The sequence below is a fragment of the Gracilinanus agilis genome, chromosome 3 (genome assembly GCF_016433145.1).
Source record: "Gracilinanus agilis isolate LMUSP501 chromosome 3, AgileGrace, whole genome shotgun sequence".
In the NCBI taxonomy this organism is placed as follows: Eukaryota; Metazoa; Chordata; class Mammalia; order Didelphimorphia; family Didelphidae; genus Gracilinanus; species Gracilinanus agilis.
The window spans coordinates 642,068,922-642,082,361 of NC_058132.1; the positions used below are offsets into that span (position 1 = coordinate 642,068,922).

A 13,440-nucleotide genomic window follows, 5' to 3' on the forward strand; every position below is an offset into this window, starting at 1 on the left:
GGAACAAGGTCAGTGTTCTGGCTCCCAGGATGGCATCCCCCAGCCCCTTCCTCCCCCAGTGGAGCTCCTTGTGGCCTTCCCCTCTCTCTCTGCCCTCCTCCCAGGCTTCCAGCCAGCTTTCTTCATTGTCTTGGCCTGGCAGCCCCGATCTGCCTGGCATTGGAGCAGTGGCATTTGCCTGGAAAAAGCGTCTTGCTGGGCAGGCCCAGGGCTGGGGGAGTGCTGGGGAGCCCCACGCCAGGTGGAAGCAGCAGGTCCTTCCAACAGAGGGTGACTTGTGGGAGGAGCCTGAAGTTCTTAGCATTTCAATGCACAAGAGGAAGGGCTGAGTGTGTGTGTGTGTGAGTGTGTGTGTGTGTGTGTGTGTGTGTGTGTGTGTGTTGTGCGCACGCCGCGTGTGCGAGGGCTCTTAAGAAAGAGCCTTGAACTTGGCTTCGGATCATTAACCATTTCAGCTGCGGAGAGTGCCAGACAGGCCCTCTATGAGTCTGCCCTGACAGCAGAGCTTCCCCAGAAGGCACAGGAGCCAGAGCCCAGCACTCCTTCATGGGGGAGAAGTATGGGAAGGGCCACCATGCCGTGCTCAATAAAGGAGAGGAGAATGAGATGGTAAGTCTGGCCCGACCCCCCTCCCTTCTTCACTTTGGAATTTGCCCCTGGGAGCTCCTCGGAGGAGCAAAGTGGGGCACTGAGCCCCCCACCGGCCCTGAGAGCAGAGGGCTCAGGGGGAGGCTGCGGGCAGCTGCCTCTGAGCTCAAAGAGAGGCGTGAAGGCTTGTCTCCGGGAGAGAGAGAAGAGGGAGAAGACCCCGGCCCCGGCCCCGGCCCCAGCAGCTGAGGGGCAGCTTCTAGTGTGACTGGTAGAGTCACTGGCTGGTCCAGACAGGTCGTCCTAGACTCCAGGGAAGGAGCAGCGAGCTGGCTGGAGACGGGGCAGCCACACGGGGCTCTCCGCCTCGAGGACCCTTGGGGTCCCCAGCCTTTCTGCCTCTGCTCTCTAATGGCTCTCCGGGGAGGCGAGGAAGGAGCTCCAGAAGTGCCTCGTTCTGGCAGGTCGAGAAGGACTGCTTCCGAGGCGAGGTCTCGAGGTGCCCTCTCCCCTCCCCACCTTGGCTGGGACCTTTATTCCATGCTAAAACAAGCTCAAAGTGGGCACCAGGAGCGAACCTGACGATGATTGTCACACCTGAGCCGAACCTCCCCTCCACCGGCCCCCCTCGAGGGACTGGTTGGGGACTCAGGTTGGGCCCGAGGCTGGCTCCTTGCTGGCCTCTGCGGGATCCCGCTGATAGGTGCCGAGGGGACTGCACTGAGGTTCAGAGGTCCCCAGGACAGAGAATAGGACGCAGCCAGGAATGAGTGGAAATGTCTTCGGGGTAATTACACCAGCCCTGATGATTAAACTCTTTGTGAGTGCTTAAACTGGTCTTTCGAGTCTAATCTGCTTACCGGCTTCTATAGCAACAACATTTTTGGGACTTCAGGAGCAGATTCCCTTCTTTCAGCTGTCAGAGCAAAGGAGATGGGGATGAGACTCCCAATTCTGCCCTCTCATCCAGTGACTTCCCAAAACACCTCCGGAGTCCCTGCCAGCTGGGGCTTGGAGGGGGCAAGGAGAGCGCCAGGCTCTTGTTTACTTTCTGGATCTTGCCGCCTTTTCCTTCTGAGATACTTTTCTTTTCTTTTCTTTTCTTTTCTTTTCTTTTCTTTTCTTTTCTTTTCTTTTCTTTTCTTTTCTTTTCTTTTCTTTTCTTTTCTTTTCTTTTNCACAGCTAGAAAGGGTCTGAAGGCAAAGTTGAACCTAGAGACTTCCTGTCTCTAGGCCTGGCTATCAGTGCACTGAGTCACTTAGCTGTCCCCAGCATGACCATTTTAAAGTTCAATTTTTACTCAGCTAATGATAAATAATAAACTTCCCTATTTTTCTATTTTTATTAGCAGGTAAGTAGAGTTTTAGAATTTTTGCTATTTTTAAAAAACTTGAATCTAGAGCTTTATGAATATACTATTAAGCTTTTGTTATGCAGATATTTAGGATATTCAATTTGTTTTATCACTGTATTCTTCCTCCTCTTTTTTTTTTTTTTTAAACCCTTAACTTCTATGTATTGGCTCCTTGGTGGAAGAGTGGTAAGGGCGGGCAATGGGGGTTAAGTGACTTGCCCAGGGTCACACAGCTGGGAAGTGTCTGAGGCCAGATTTGAAACCAGGACTTCCCGTCTCTAGGCCTGGCTCTCCATCCACTGAGCTACCCAGCTGCCCCCTGAAATACTTTTCTTGGTTTTCATCCCCACCTTCCTGCTCATCTGGGCCCTCTGGACTTTGTCTTGCCTCCTGGTTTATGTTTCTGGGGGTCTATGGGATCATAGATTGAGAGCTAGGAGACTTGAGAAGCCATCTATTCCAGCTCTCCTATTTTACAATTGAGAAAACTGAGGCCCTGGGTGTTCCGAGATCTAAGGTTGGAAGGGACTTCCAAGTTCATTTCATCTGACTCTTTCGTTTTATAGATGAGGAAACTGAGGCACATTGGAGTGTCTAAGGTCACACAAGATGAATAAATAAATGTACATATATAACATTTGTATACATGTATGTTTTGCATTTATAACCTTTTGTATCACATACAAAATATGTAATATTACATATAATCTTTATATATTCACACATGAATATAAACTATGTTACATGTGTTTATATATATATTTCTATGAAGTGAGTAAGAAAGTTCTAGAGACATTGTCTCTGAAAACAAGCACTATTGACAGAAAGAATCACAAACTTCTTTTTGTGAGGGAATCAGAGGGAAGATTTGAACCCAGACCCTCTGACCCAAAGCCAGTACCTCTGCAGTGCCTTCCTCTGGCCCTGCTCCAGGCCCCTTGATTGGAGCAAGACGACCAGCCCACTCTCTTCTGCTCTCTGTTTCCACAGCCCAGCCCTACCCCTAAAGCCCTAGCCCTAGGAGGTCCATTGCATTCTTCTGAATCTCAGGAAAGGAAAGACTTCAAGGGCATCCTTCTATCTGGCTGGTGCCCCTCACCATCCCTATGACAAGGAATGGTCTTCTGGAGGAGAGCACAGGAAGGATGGTCATTGCCCTTGCTGGAAGCTCTGGTGGGCCTGGCCCCAGGCAGACAAGACATCCCCACTCCCTGCTCCACAGAGATCTCTTCTGCCTGGGGCCATGTTGCTTCTCTGGGGAGACGGAAGGACCCACAGCCTCTTCCTCCCCCTTCCCTAAAAGGGATTAATCAGTCAGAACCTGGCGGTCTAAGCTCTGGCCTTGCATCAAGCCTTGGAGATGGTCTCTGAGCAGAGCTCATGGTCCAGCAGCCTTCCCTTAAAAACCATCCAAGTCTACCTACTGAACTGAAACATGGTTGAGGAAAGACTCCTGGCTTAGAGGGCAGGCAGTAGAGCTGCTTCCCTTTTTTAAATAACAAAAGTATTTGGCTCTCCATTTCCCGAGATATCCTCTCCCTCCTCTCCCGGATAACAAAGAAAAGGGAAAACCAGTTGGTCAAAACAATGGAGTTCAACCCTCCAGAGAACATTCTGTACCCATAACTCCCCACCTTGGCAAAGAAGGAAAGGGATAATTTTAGGATTTTCTAGTCGAGTGAGCCCAAATGAACCATATTATATGCTCTCTGAATCTTAGTTTGCTCACTTTTTAATACCTTTAAAACCCTTCTTGGGACCTCCTTCTCTGTGCTGCTGGCGACTCTTCTCCTTGGGTCCGAGCACACCCAGAGCCCAAGGCTTTACAGAACAGGAGCTCAGAAGGCACCGGGAAAGGCTCCAAGGGTAATGAGTGTGACCCTCGGTGTGTCAGAGAGGGAAGGAGTCCAGACAGGTTTGGGGAGAAGCGAGGGGGAGACGAGGAGGAAGAAGCAGCTAGCTCCCTCCGAAGCACCGCTCTCTCCTTACTCAGTCAGCAAGCAATAACTGAGCACCAATTGGGTGCCAGGCACCGTGCTAAATGCTAGAGATACGAAGAGGCAAAAGACAGTCCCTGCCCTGTAGGAGCTGCCAGTCTAATGGGAGAGGCGGCAAACAAACATACCAGAGGCAGAGTGAATGGGAGGTAATCTCAGAAGGAAGGATCTGCCAGGGGCCATTCTGGGGAAGGTCAACTCCCAAAGGAGGATCTGAGCTGAAACTTGAAGCTGTCGGGAGGAGAAAGGAGGATCCAGGGCTTGCTTAGACCTTCTTCCAGGGCGATTCCCCTTCCTGTATATGATGGCAGGAGAGGCAAAGTCAGTTTCCTTCTTCTAGTAAGTGTCCTGGAGACATTAAGCTTTAAGCTGACTTTGTAGCCCTGCTCCATGGGAATTGGACTTGGGGCCAAGAGGGATGTGGGATACTGGATGCAGAGCAGAGAGATCTCAGAGCTCTGCTTGTCCATTTGACAGATGACGGCACTGAGTTCCAGACTAGTGTAGTTCCAGCATGCGGGACTTTATTTTCCCCATCTTTAGGATGGGGGGTGGGACAGATTGACACATCAGGTTTCTCTTAGCTCTCACATTCCAAGTCGAAAAGCCTTGGAAGAGCAAGCTTCCCCTTTTATCACATCCTGGTGAAAAGAACAGATCAGAACCATCTTGCTACCTCGTCTTCTCTCACCTCTTAAACCTTTTTCTTTTTTAAACCAAATTGAGAACAATCATTTTCGCTCGTCAGAGACTTGGTCTTAAAGTAGCATCTCCATCCCTTTGACTTCTTAAGTCAGGCGTCAATGAGAATCCATATGACATAGCAAAGAGGGCAGGTCTCTGACCCAGGTAGCCCTGTGACCCTGGGCAAGTCCCCTGCAACAGCAGAAGGAGTTTCTACACTAGCAGTTCCTAAATGCAGGGTATCTCATATCTGAACAAAGAACACTGTCAGAAGTCAGCAATGATTCCACAGTGGTGATAGACATCCTAGTAGAGGATTGTTCGAGGCCGTCTGATCTTCTCCAGGATTTCAGATGAACAGAAGATGGGCAAGTGGGGGATAGGAAGTGACTACCAGAGGGAAGACATAGATAAAGGATGGGAGGAAAGAAGGAAACATGCATTAATTGAGTGCCTACTCTAAGCCAGACGCTGTACAAATATCTTGTCATTTAGTCCTCACAGCAATCTTAAAGGGTGGGGCCTCTTAGTACCCCCCCCCATTGAAGGAAGAGCTACATTTTAATTAGAGCTTAGAGAAAAGAAAAGTGTTATTCCCCCCCCCCCCCATCAAACTTCACAGACTCCTTGAAATCTATGGTCTATGGACTAGCCACTAGATATTCCTGGTCTAGTCCAATCTTTCATTTTACATATGGGGAAACCAAGGCCCAGAGACGTAATATGATCTGTCCACAGTCATTCTCCACTTTCATTCCCAGATAGGACTGGGAGAGCCAGGTCTCACTAGGGCTCACTGCCTTCTTAGCCACGACTTTGATCAATCTGGCTGCCATTTGCTCTCTTGTTGGTGCCCTGACTTGTCTGTAGGCTCTCATTAACCAGCAGTTTTTCACTCTGGGGAAAAATGAAAAAGTTGAATGGGAAAGGCTTTTTTTTAAATGAATTCAAAGAGAACATGGGCCAGAACATCACTGGGATAGATGGGAAGCCCCAAAGGGTGTGCAAGGAGGTGTATTTCCCGTCTTAAACTGGGGCTGGCTTCTCTGGCTCTTCAGGGGTGTGTGTGTACACTATGGATTGGGAAAAGGTCTCACTCAGGGTCACTTCCTGGCAGGGAGGAGACCCTGGAAGGTCTGCCAGAGCCATCGAAGTAGAGGGCAAGGTCTGGCAGGTGTCAGCAAGCTGGGAAGAGCTGGGAAGCCAACAGGCCCAAGATTGTGTGTCTGGGATCTGGCCACCCACCAGGGATGAGGCTGTTGGGCCAGACCACTTAAGGAAGCTTCTTCCAAGGCCTGTGGGAATGGGGAGGAGGCGAGAAGCCACTCAGGGGACGTGATGCCCCTCTGCTGTCTGCACCGAAGTATTGCTCCCAGAGTGCGTGTGTGCCTTCCTCAAGGCTAATGGTAGAGAGGGCCTTTTCCTCATTTCTGGAGCTTCTCTCTGGCTGACTGGCCCTAATTAGCCCCATCTATATTTATGGATTTGGCTTTTCTTCATGACGTTCTTTGGTCCATGCAGAGGAAATTGTCAGAAGTTGCTAAGCCAAGCCGGGGAAGGTGATTTTCTTTGAGCAGAATTTCTAGATTCCCTGAACACCTTGAACCACTGGCTGAGTGCTCCTGAAGAGAGGGGGAGGTAGTTGAGCAGAAAGCCTTGCTTCTGCTTGTGTGGCATGCAGGGAGGTATGCCAGCTGTGGGGGCCAGAGCACACATAGGACTCGGGCTCTATCTTCACAGAGTGGCCTGATCAACATGGGGACTGTGGGATATGGTCAATTAACCACCGACATTCTTTGGGAAGCGATTGGGTGGGAGTGGGCAAATGGGCCAGATAGGACTGTCCACCCAAGTGTCCCGCTCACAGGGTGTGTGGGCTCTCCAAGCCCCAGCCAGGTTTCTGGTTCAGTGACTTTCTGAAAGCCTGGTGAGTCCACATGGAACAGAAGAGTGGGAGGGAAGGTCTGAGAGGTGGCTTAGAACAAGCTGTAGTCCCCCCCCCCCATCCCCACCTACGGGTGAGAGCACGCTCCTTTGGAGACTGAAGCAATCACTGGAGGTTTGTGCCCCGAGAGGGGCCTCAGGGGTGATACTGGGGCCCTAAGAAACTGGCCAGCCTTCTGGTAAGGACACTTCCTGACTTTCCTCCTAATGTGTCCTAAGGTTTCCCAAGTCTTGGATCAGCACTCTCTGGCCTGGTCCTTTCGGGTCTCTGTGGCTACACAAAGAAATGTGTTGGCTCTCTGGGCCGACCACTTAAACCCTCTGAGCTAAAGATATTTTTTCAGAAAAAGGATAGATGGCACCAGGTCTGCCTGTTTGCACCAACCAAACTGGAGGATGAAGCCTGGAGCTTGGCTTTGAACTCAGGCTGAGACAGGGAGCACTTGGGGCTGATATTTGTTGAGTGAACCAGGCCAGCCCTGTCATCTCCAATGATTTGTTTCTCTTGTCCCAGAAAATACAGGTAGTACATCATAGCAGACACAACTCCAACTCCAGTAGCATTGGAAGGTCTACAGCAGTGATTCCCAAAGTGGGTGGCACCGCCCCCTGGTGGGTGCTGCAGTGATCCAGGGGAGTGGTGATGGCCACAGGTGCATTGATCTTTCCCATTAATTGCTATTAAAATTAAAAAAATAATTTCCAGGGGGCGTTCAGTAATATTTTTTCTGGAAAGGGGGCGGTAGGCCAAAAAAGTTTGGGAACCACTAGTCTACAGGATATTGGTCGCAGGATGTAAGGATTGCCTTGGAGCATTATTATTCCATTTTGCAGTTGATCAAACTGAAGCTTTGGCACAATTAGGAAGTGGCAGAGTCAGAGCTTGAACTCAGATCTTTGGAGTTAAGTCCAGTCTGCTCCTTACTATGCTATATAGCTCTTCATGACGGAGTCACTCACTCCAGAAGAGACCATGTTAGGTGGGGTCAAACAACTGTATGATCCACACACTGGGGCATATGCCCCAGCATCCTCCTCTCTAAAATGGGGGTAATGTAGAACACCTACCCTATAGCTGTGCTGAGGATCAAATGAGACAATATAATTAGAGCTATTGCTAGCATTCATAGATCCAGGGCAGGCTGGCTTTGGAGTCAGGAAGAGCTGGACTCAGATCCTGTGCCAGTTTCTTACTCGCTGCTAGTCCATGGGAAAGTCACTGGGGATAACAGAGGCATCCAGGGCTGTGGAGAAGCTCAAATGAGGTCATATCCCAGGGCACTTTGGTAACTCTCTTGTTCTGGAGAAGTATCACAGGTTCATGCTATTGTTTGGTTTGGCCCAGCTTTGGAATTGTAATTGTTTTGGGAGAACATTCTCTTCTTGTATCCTCAGTTAAATTTCTTGACTTGTTTGCCTAATGGCTGAGAGATTTTTGAGAGGCGTAATATTGAAGAGAGCCAAATATCAATATTATGATAGAATGGGAGACAGAGAGAGAGAGAGAGAGAGAGAGAGAGAGAGAGAGAGAGAGAGAAAGTCTATGAACGTGAGACTCTCTTCTAGCTCTCCCCTCATGCCAAATATACACTGGGAGACTTCGAGGGGGTGTCTCCCCTAAACTGGGTGACCTGGATGGCCATGCTGCCCCACAGGAGTTGGGGGCAAGGCTTCCCTATAAGATAAGGTATGTGGTACCCCAATCTGATTCTGAATGAGGTGGGGTTCATACAAGCCTCCTCCAAGGTCAGACAACTTCACAGCAAGTGGTCTGGCTCCAAGATGGAGGCAGCCAGACCAAACTGTGGTTCCCCTCTCCCTCGTTGTCTCTCAGGCACTCTGGAATGTGATCTGACTAATGAATGGCTTTTATTATTCGCAATTTAGGGATTGAGGAAAAGGATAAAGGGCAGTGGGATTTGGGGTGCCCTCTTCTCTACTTCTATGGGGTCGGTCACTTAGATGGGAAATCCAATGGTTCCCACTTCTAAGCTTCTCCCCTCACCCCTTCTCCTTCTGTTTCTATTTCTATTTCTCTGTTTCTACCCTTTTCTATAATTGTACATTAGACCAGAAAGGGTCTCTCAGCAAGCTTGGGTAATGGGAGAAGGAGACTAAGAGATCGCTCCAAAAATGGAGTCTAAAAACTTAGCTGACTCAATGGTTGAATTGATGGGTGAGAAGCAATGGAATGCCTTTGAACAAGGAATCAGGGTTTCAATTTCCACTAGAAGATCCTCAGGAAGCCCTCAGGACTGGATCCGAGCTGGGTTGTTTTCCTTCTCTTTTCTCACAGTCCTCCACCGGAAACCCTCACCTCCTCCTCCTTCCTCTGGAGCCTCTACCAGAATTCTCCCCGGTCTCTCAACTGTCAGTAACTGTCACCAACTGTCAGCAACTCCTTCTCTGGCTCCTCTTGTCCTATCCCCCTTGCACAAATCCAATCCTTACAGTGGCCTTGGCAGCAAGACAATCAATGCACCAACCCACTACCATTTGTTAAGGAAATGGGCATCCTATACCAGGTCATTTACCATCTCAAAGAGGGAGAGAGGGAGGGAGGGAGAGAATCTGGAAGGCTCACTGTCAGAAAACAATTGTTAATTGTTGTTTCTACATGCAACTGAAAAATAAAAGAAAATTTAAAAAAGAAAGAAAAGAGGCATTAAAATCATCCCAAAGGACTCATGGTGGAAAATGCCATCTGCCTTCAGAGAAAGAATTGATGGAGTTGGAATGCAGACCGAGATATACTAGCTTTCATTTTATTTCTTTTTTTGTCCAAATTCTCTCCACAAAATGACTAATGTGGAAAAGTGTTTTATGTGATTGCACATGTAAAATCTGTATCAGATTGCCTACTGTCTCAGAGATGGGGGAAGGGAGGAAGAGAGGGGGAAAATTTGGAATTCAGATGTTTTTTAAGTGTTAAAAATTGTTTTTACATGCAATTGGGGAAATTTTTAAAAAAAGAAAACATAGCCTCATAGCCTCACTGACTCTTGGAATTGGAAGGTTAATCTTTCAGTTCAGGGGGGAATCCTTTATAAGATTCACTCACTCCTGTCAGATGATTTCTCAGCCTCTAGTTGAACTCCCAAGTGAGTGTGATAGCACAAATCCCCTTTCTAGGCAGTTTTCACTTGCAGGAAGCTCTTCTTAGTCCTAAGTTGGAAATGTGACATCCTGTGCCTCCTGCCTCTTGGGGTCAGTTCTATCCTTTGGCATGATGCCGAATGAGATTACACCCTTAATATCACAGTTGTGCTGATGTTTAAAGACATCTGTACAGTCTAAATCTTAAGTTTCTTGCCTTCTTGCCTAGTTTTTAGACACTTGGGGGAGCTCTTCAAGCTTTCCTTTTTGGGAAGCTTTCATGGCTTACCCTTCTGGGTTTCCTGTGAGTCTTCCTTTTGAGGACCTTCCATGGTTCACCCCTTTGGGGGATTCCCTAATTTGCTAATGTCCGTTTTAAATCCTGAGGACAAAAAATCAAGCCAGCCCTCTACTGGTGGTCCAGATATACAAGTACAGTGGGAAAGGATTGTTAATGAAACTGAAACTCTGCTGGGCTATGCAGTGCTTTGTTTCAGAGTATTGCTCTGAGGGATGTGTAGGATGCTTTCCTCTATACAGTGGCCTGGGCCTAGGTTTTCACACTTCATAGACCTCCATGTTTGACATCATCATTACCCTCAGTACTTGCAAAGATCCTGGACTGACACATGACTAGGGTACCCTTCTCTCAGGCTCTTCTTTTCCCCATCACTGTTTACCCTTCCTGCCTACTACTTCCCTTCTCTATGACCTCTTCCCAAAGATTGAACAGTTGGGGACTCTTGGCTGCACCATGGGAAGATGAGCCAGATATTCTGGTGGACAGCCTGGCAAACCTCTCCTGGTACAACTGACCTCTGTAGATGGACATCCTTCCCTTCCCCTTGCCCACCTCCCATCTTAGCCAAATTTGCTTTGCTCCAGATGCCAGAATTCTCAATGGTATCTCTGAGGGTTCCCTCCCCTGAGCTGTGTTTGATGCTTGCCTTGCCATGCAGCCCAAGATGACATCTTTTAGGCATCTTTTTAGTTAGCTGCTAAGTTATACTATTAACTGACTAGGTGGGGAATGGCTAAACCTCCAAGTTCTAGTTTATGTGAAAGAGTTAGCCAACCAACATCTACAAGGCCACTTTGCTCTTCATCTCATCCTCAGTGATCTTGTTCTTGCTCTGATTCTTCTCTTTGCTCTGCTGTTTTATTGAAAAATCTCAATTCTGTCATCGAGGTGTTCACCGTGCTTCCTCACATCGTACAACCTGAGGATGTGATGAGCATGCCACTAAGGTCCTCTCTGAAGTCCTTGATAAAAGTGGTAGAAAACTCGGGTTTGGGAATAGAGCATTTTGGGAATAAACCTGGTGATGAGACCTCCCTCTAGGCTGCCATCCATTCAATAGCTCCTTTTCTCTTTGGTCATTCATCCAGCTATTGGCCTAGTCCACTGTGCCATTGTTCAGACTACAGTTGAACTGGTGTCCATCTTGTTCCCAAAGATATCTGAACCAACTTTGTTGACTGCTTTGCTGAAATTAAGAAGAAGACCTTTAGCAGCATCTTGGTGGTCAGTCAGAGGAGCTCAGAGAAGGGAGTGGGGCTAGTTTGGGATCATTTAAGTTCTTCCATCAAGACTATTTTCCAAGTCCTCTCAGACCACCTGTTTAATAGTCTCTCTCTTAAGCCAATACATTTATTAAGTACCTACTATGTGCAAGGCATTGTTTCTGTCTCCTTTTAATTATTTTTATCTGAACTTGCAATTTCACTAATGTATAGAGCTTTCAATGAAAAACTTCCTAGGGCCACTGAAGGTTGGCAATGTTTTTTCTGCACTATGGCCTTAGGGAGCTGCCTAGGGCCCTGAGAGAAAAGACTTGCCCAGAGTCACATTGTCAATGTGGACCAGAGACAGGACTTGAACTCATATCTTACTGACTCTGAGGCTGAAAGAGCCTCTCACTGGTAGTTAGTCAAGGGAAGAAGACATAACTCTTTGTCCATTTAGACTTCTGCTGTATGCCCAGCAGGCTGTTCCAGATGAGTCTGCTCCTTCCAGGATCTGTGTTTGCAGACATGGCTTTTTATGACATTAAGCCAATTGGGGAAGGACTACTGAACACTCTTGTCTTCTGCTGGATGGGTCCAACATGCATGGTTTAAGCTGTTTTCCTACTCATCTCCTCTCTTCCTGATTCTTCTCATGGACACTCTATTGCTTGGATAGGATTGTGGCACCTTGGAAAGATCAGTGCATCTTGAATTAGATGTCCTGAGTTTGAATCCTTCCCCTGCCCTTGAATCTCCCTTTTGTGACTTTGGACTGATTACTCACTCTGTATAGAATGATGAGGATGGATTTGATGGTCTCTCAGGTCTCCTCCAGTCTCATATTGAGTATTTGGTGGTCTGTACTAGCATCGACCATGGGTCAATTTTATTCCCTCTGGTCAATGCACCAAATCGACCATGGGTCAATTTTATTCCCTCTGGTCAATGCACCAAATGACTTTGGACTCATCCTATTGGCCCATTTATTTCCTGGATATTTCCACAGATCCTATGAATCTATCTGAACTTGGCTATAGATGAGCTAAAGATACAAGATAACTCTGTGTGAGCCGAGTTCCTAAGAACTTACCCCAGATAAGGAAGATGGTGGTCTTTGGCCTGGATTTGGCATGTGACCTTGGAGGGGAAGGAGTTTCTTCCTCTCTTTGTAGAAATGAAGAGACCGAGGCTCAGGGAGGTTAATTGCCCAAAGTCACAAAGCTGACAACTGCAGGTGTTTGCATCCAGGTCCTCTGCCTTCCATCAAACTGGCCTCTTTCCTGGGCCATTGGCTTTTTCTGTTGTTTCACCCACCAGTATGATCCACCCCCAGACCTACAACTTGGGGTAAGGGAGATAGCCAAGGCCATTTGGGTATCTTGGGTGGAATGTGCTGATATCTGTGAGGCATCCTGTCATTATAACCACCTAAATGATCTTGTCTTTGGCCCATCCCCTATCAGTTACCAGTCATTGTGACATTCATCCCTGAGGCCCCTAGTTTCTTCTAGCCCTGACTAGATCTGATAGGGGATGGATTGCCTCCTTCCTGGTGCAGCTGGGTACATGATTGGACTATGCCATGGGTGCCAGGCTCTCATCATGTTCAGATCCTCTGTTCTGTAAGTAACTGCTGGCACTGACTCACCCTTCCCTCTCCCCTTCTCCTCCCATCCCCCAGCTGTTTTCAGCCCAAGTAAAGGTTATTTCTAGTTAGAACTCTGCCCTTGCTCACCCTCCTACCTAGTCAGGGCCCGGCTCCTTCAGGAGGCATCTCTGACTTGCTCCACCCTCACTGATCCCTAGCCCTTGTTCTTAGAAGCCCTTTTCTGCTGAGATCCATAAGATTCCACTGAGCCAGAGGCTGTTTTGAAGCTTTGGTGGTTTCCTTTCATGCCTGGTACTCTCCTTTCCTCACATAGGTGATGTGTCCCTAGGGAGCAGAAAGTGGGTCCTCAGTTCCTAGCTGAGTCTGACAGTGAGTTCAGACTAGAGTTGGCACTCAATAAAATCATAATTGATGGAAGAAAGCAAGCAAGGAAGGAAAGAATGAAGGAAGGAAGGAAAGAAGAAGGGAAGGAAGGAAATAGATAAGAAATAAGTAAGGAAGGAAGGATGGAGGGAAGGAAGGAAAAAAGAAGGAAGAAAGAGAGAGAGGAAGGATGGGGGAAGAAAGGAAAGAAGGAAGGGGGAAGGAAGAAAAGAAGAAAGAGAGGAAGGAAGGAGTGAAGGAAGGAAAGAAGGAGTGAAGGAAGGAAAAAAGGAAA

General features: G+C 47.9%; 1 protein-coding gene across 1 annotated transcript in view; it reads left to right on the forward strand.

Annotated features, from left to right (window-relative positions):
• The first annotated feature begins 546 nt into the window (after positions 1–546).
• Positions 547–13,440, forward strand: part of ATP13A4 (ATPase 13A4) — a 102,205-nt gene continuing 89,311 nt past the window's right edge. Inside the window, exon 1 of the mRNA XM_044667649.1 lies at positions 547–609. Within this exon, the coding sequence (XP_044523584.1) occupies positions 547–609 (63 nt within the window). The remainder of the gene's footprint in view (positions 610–13,440) is intronic.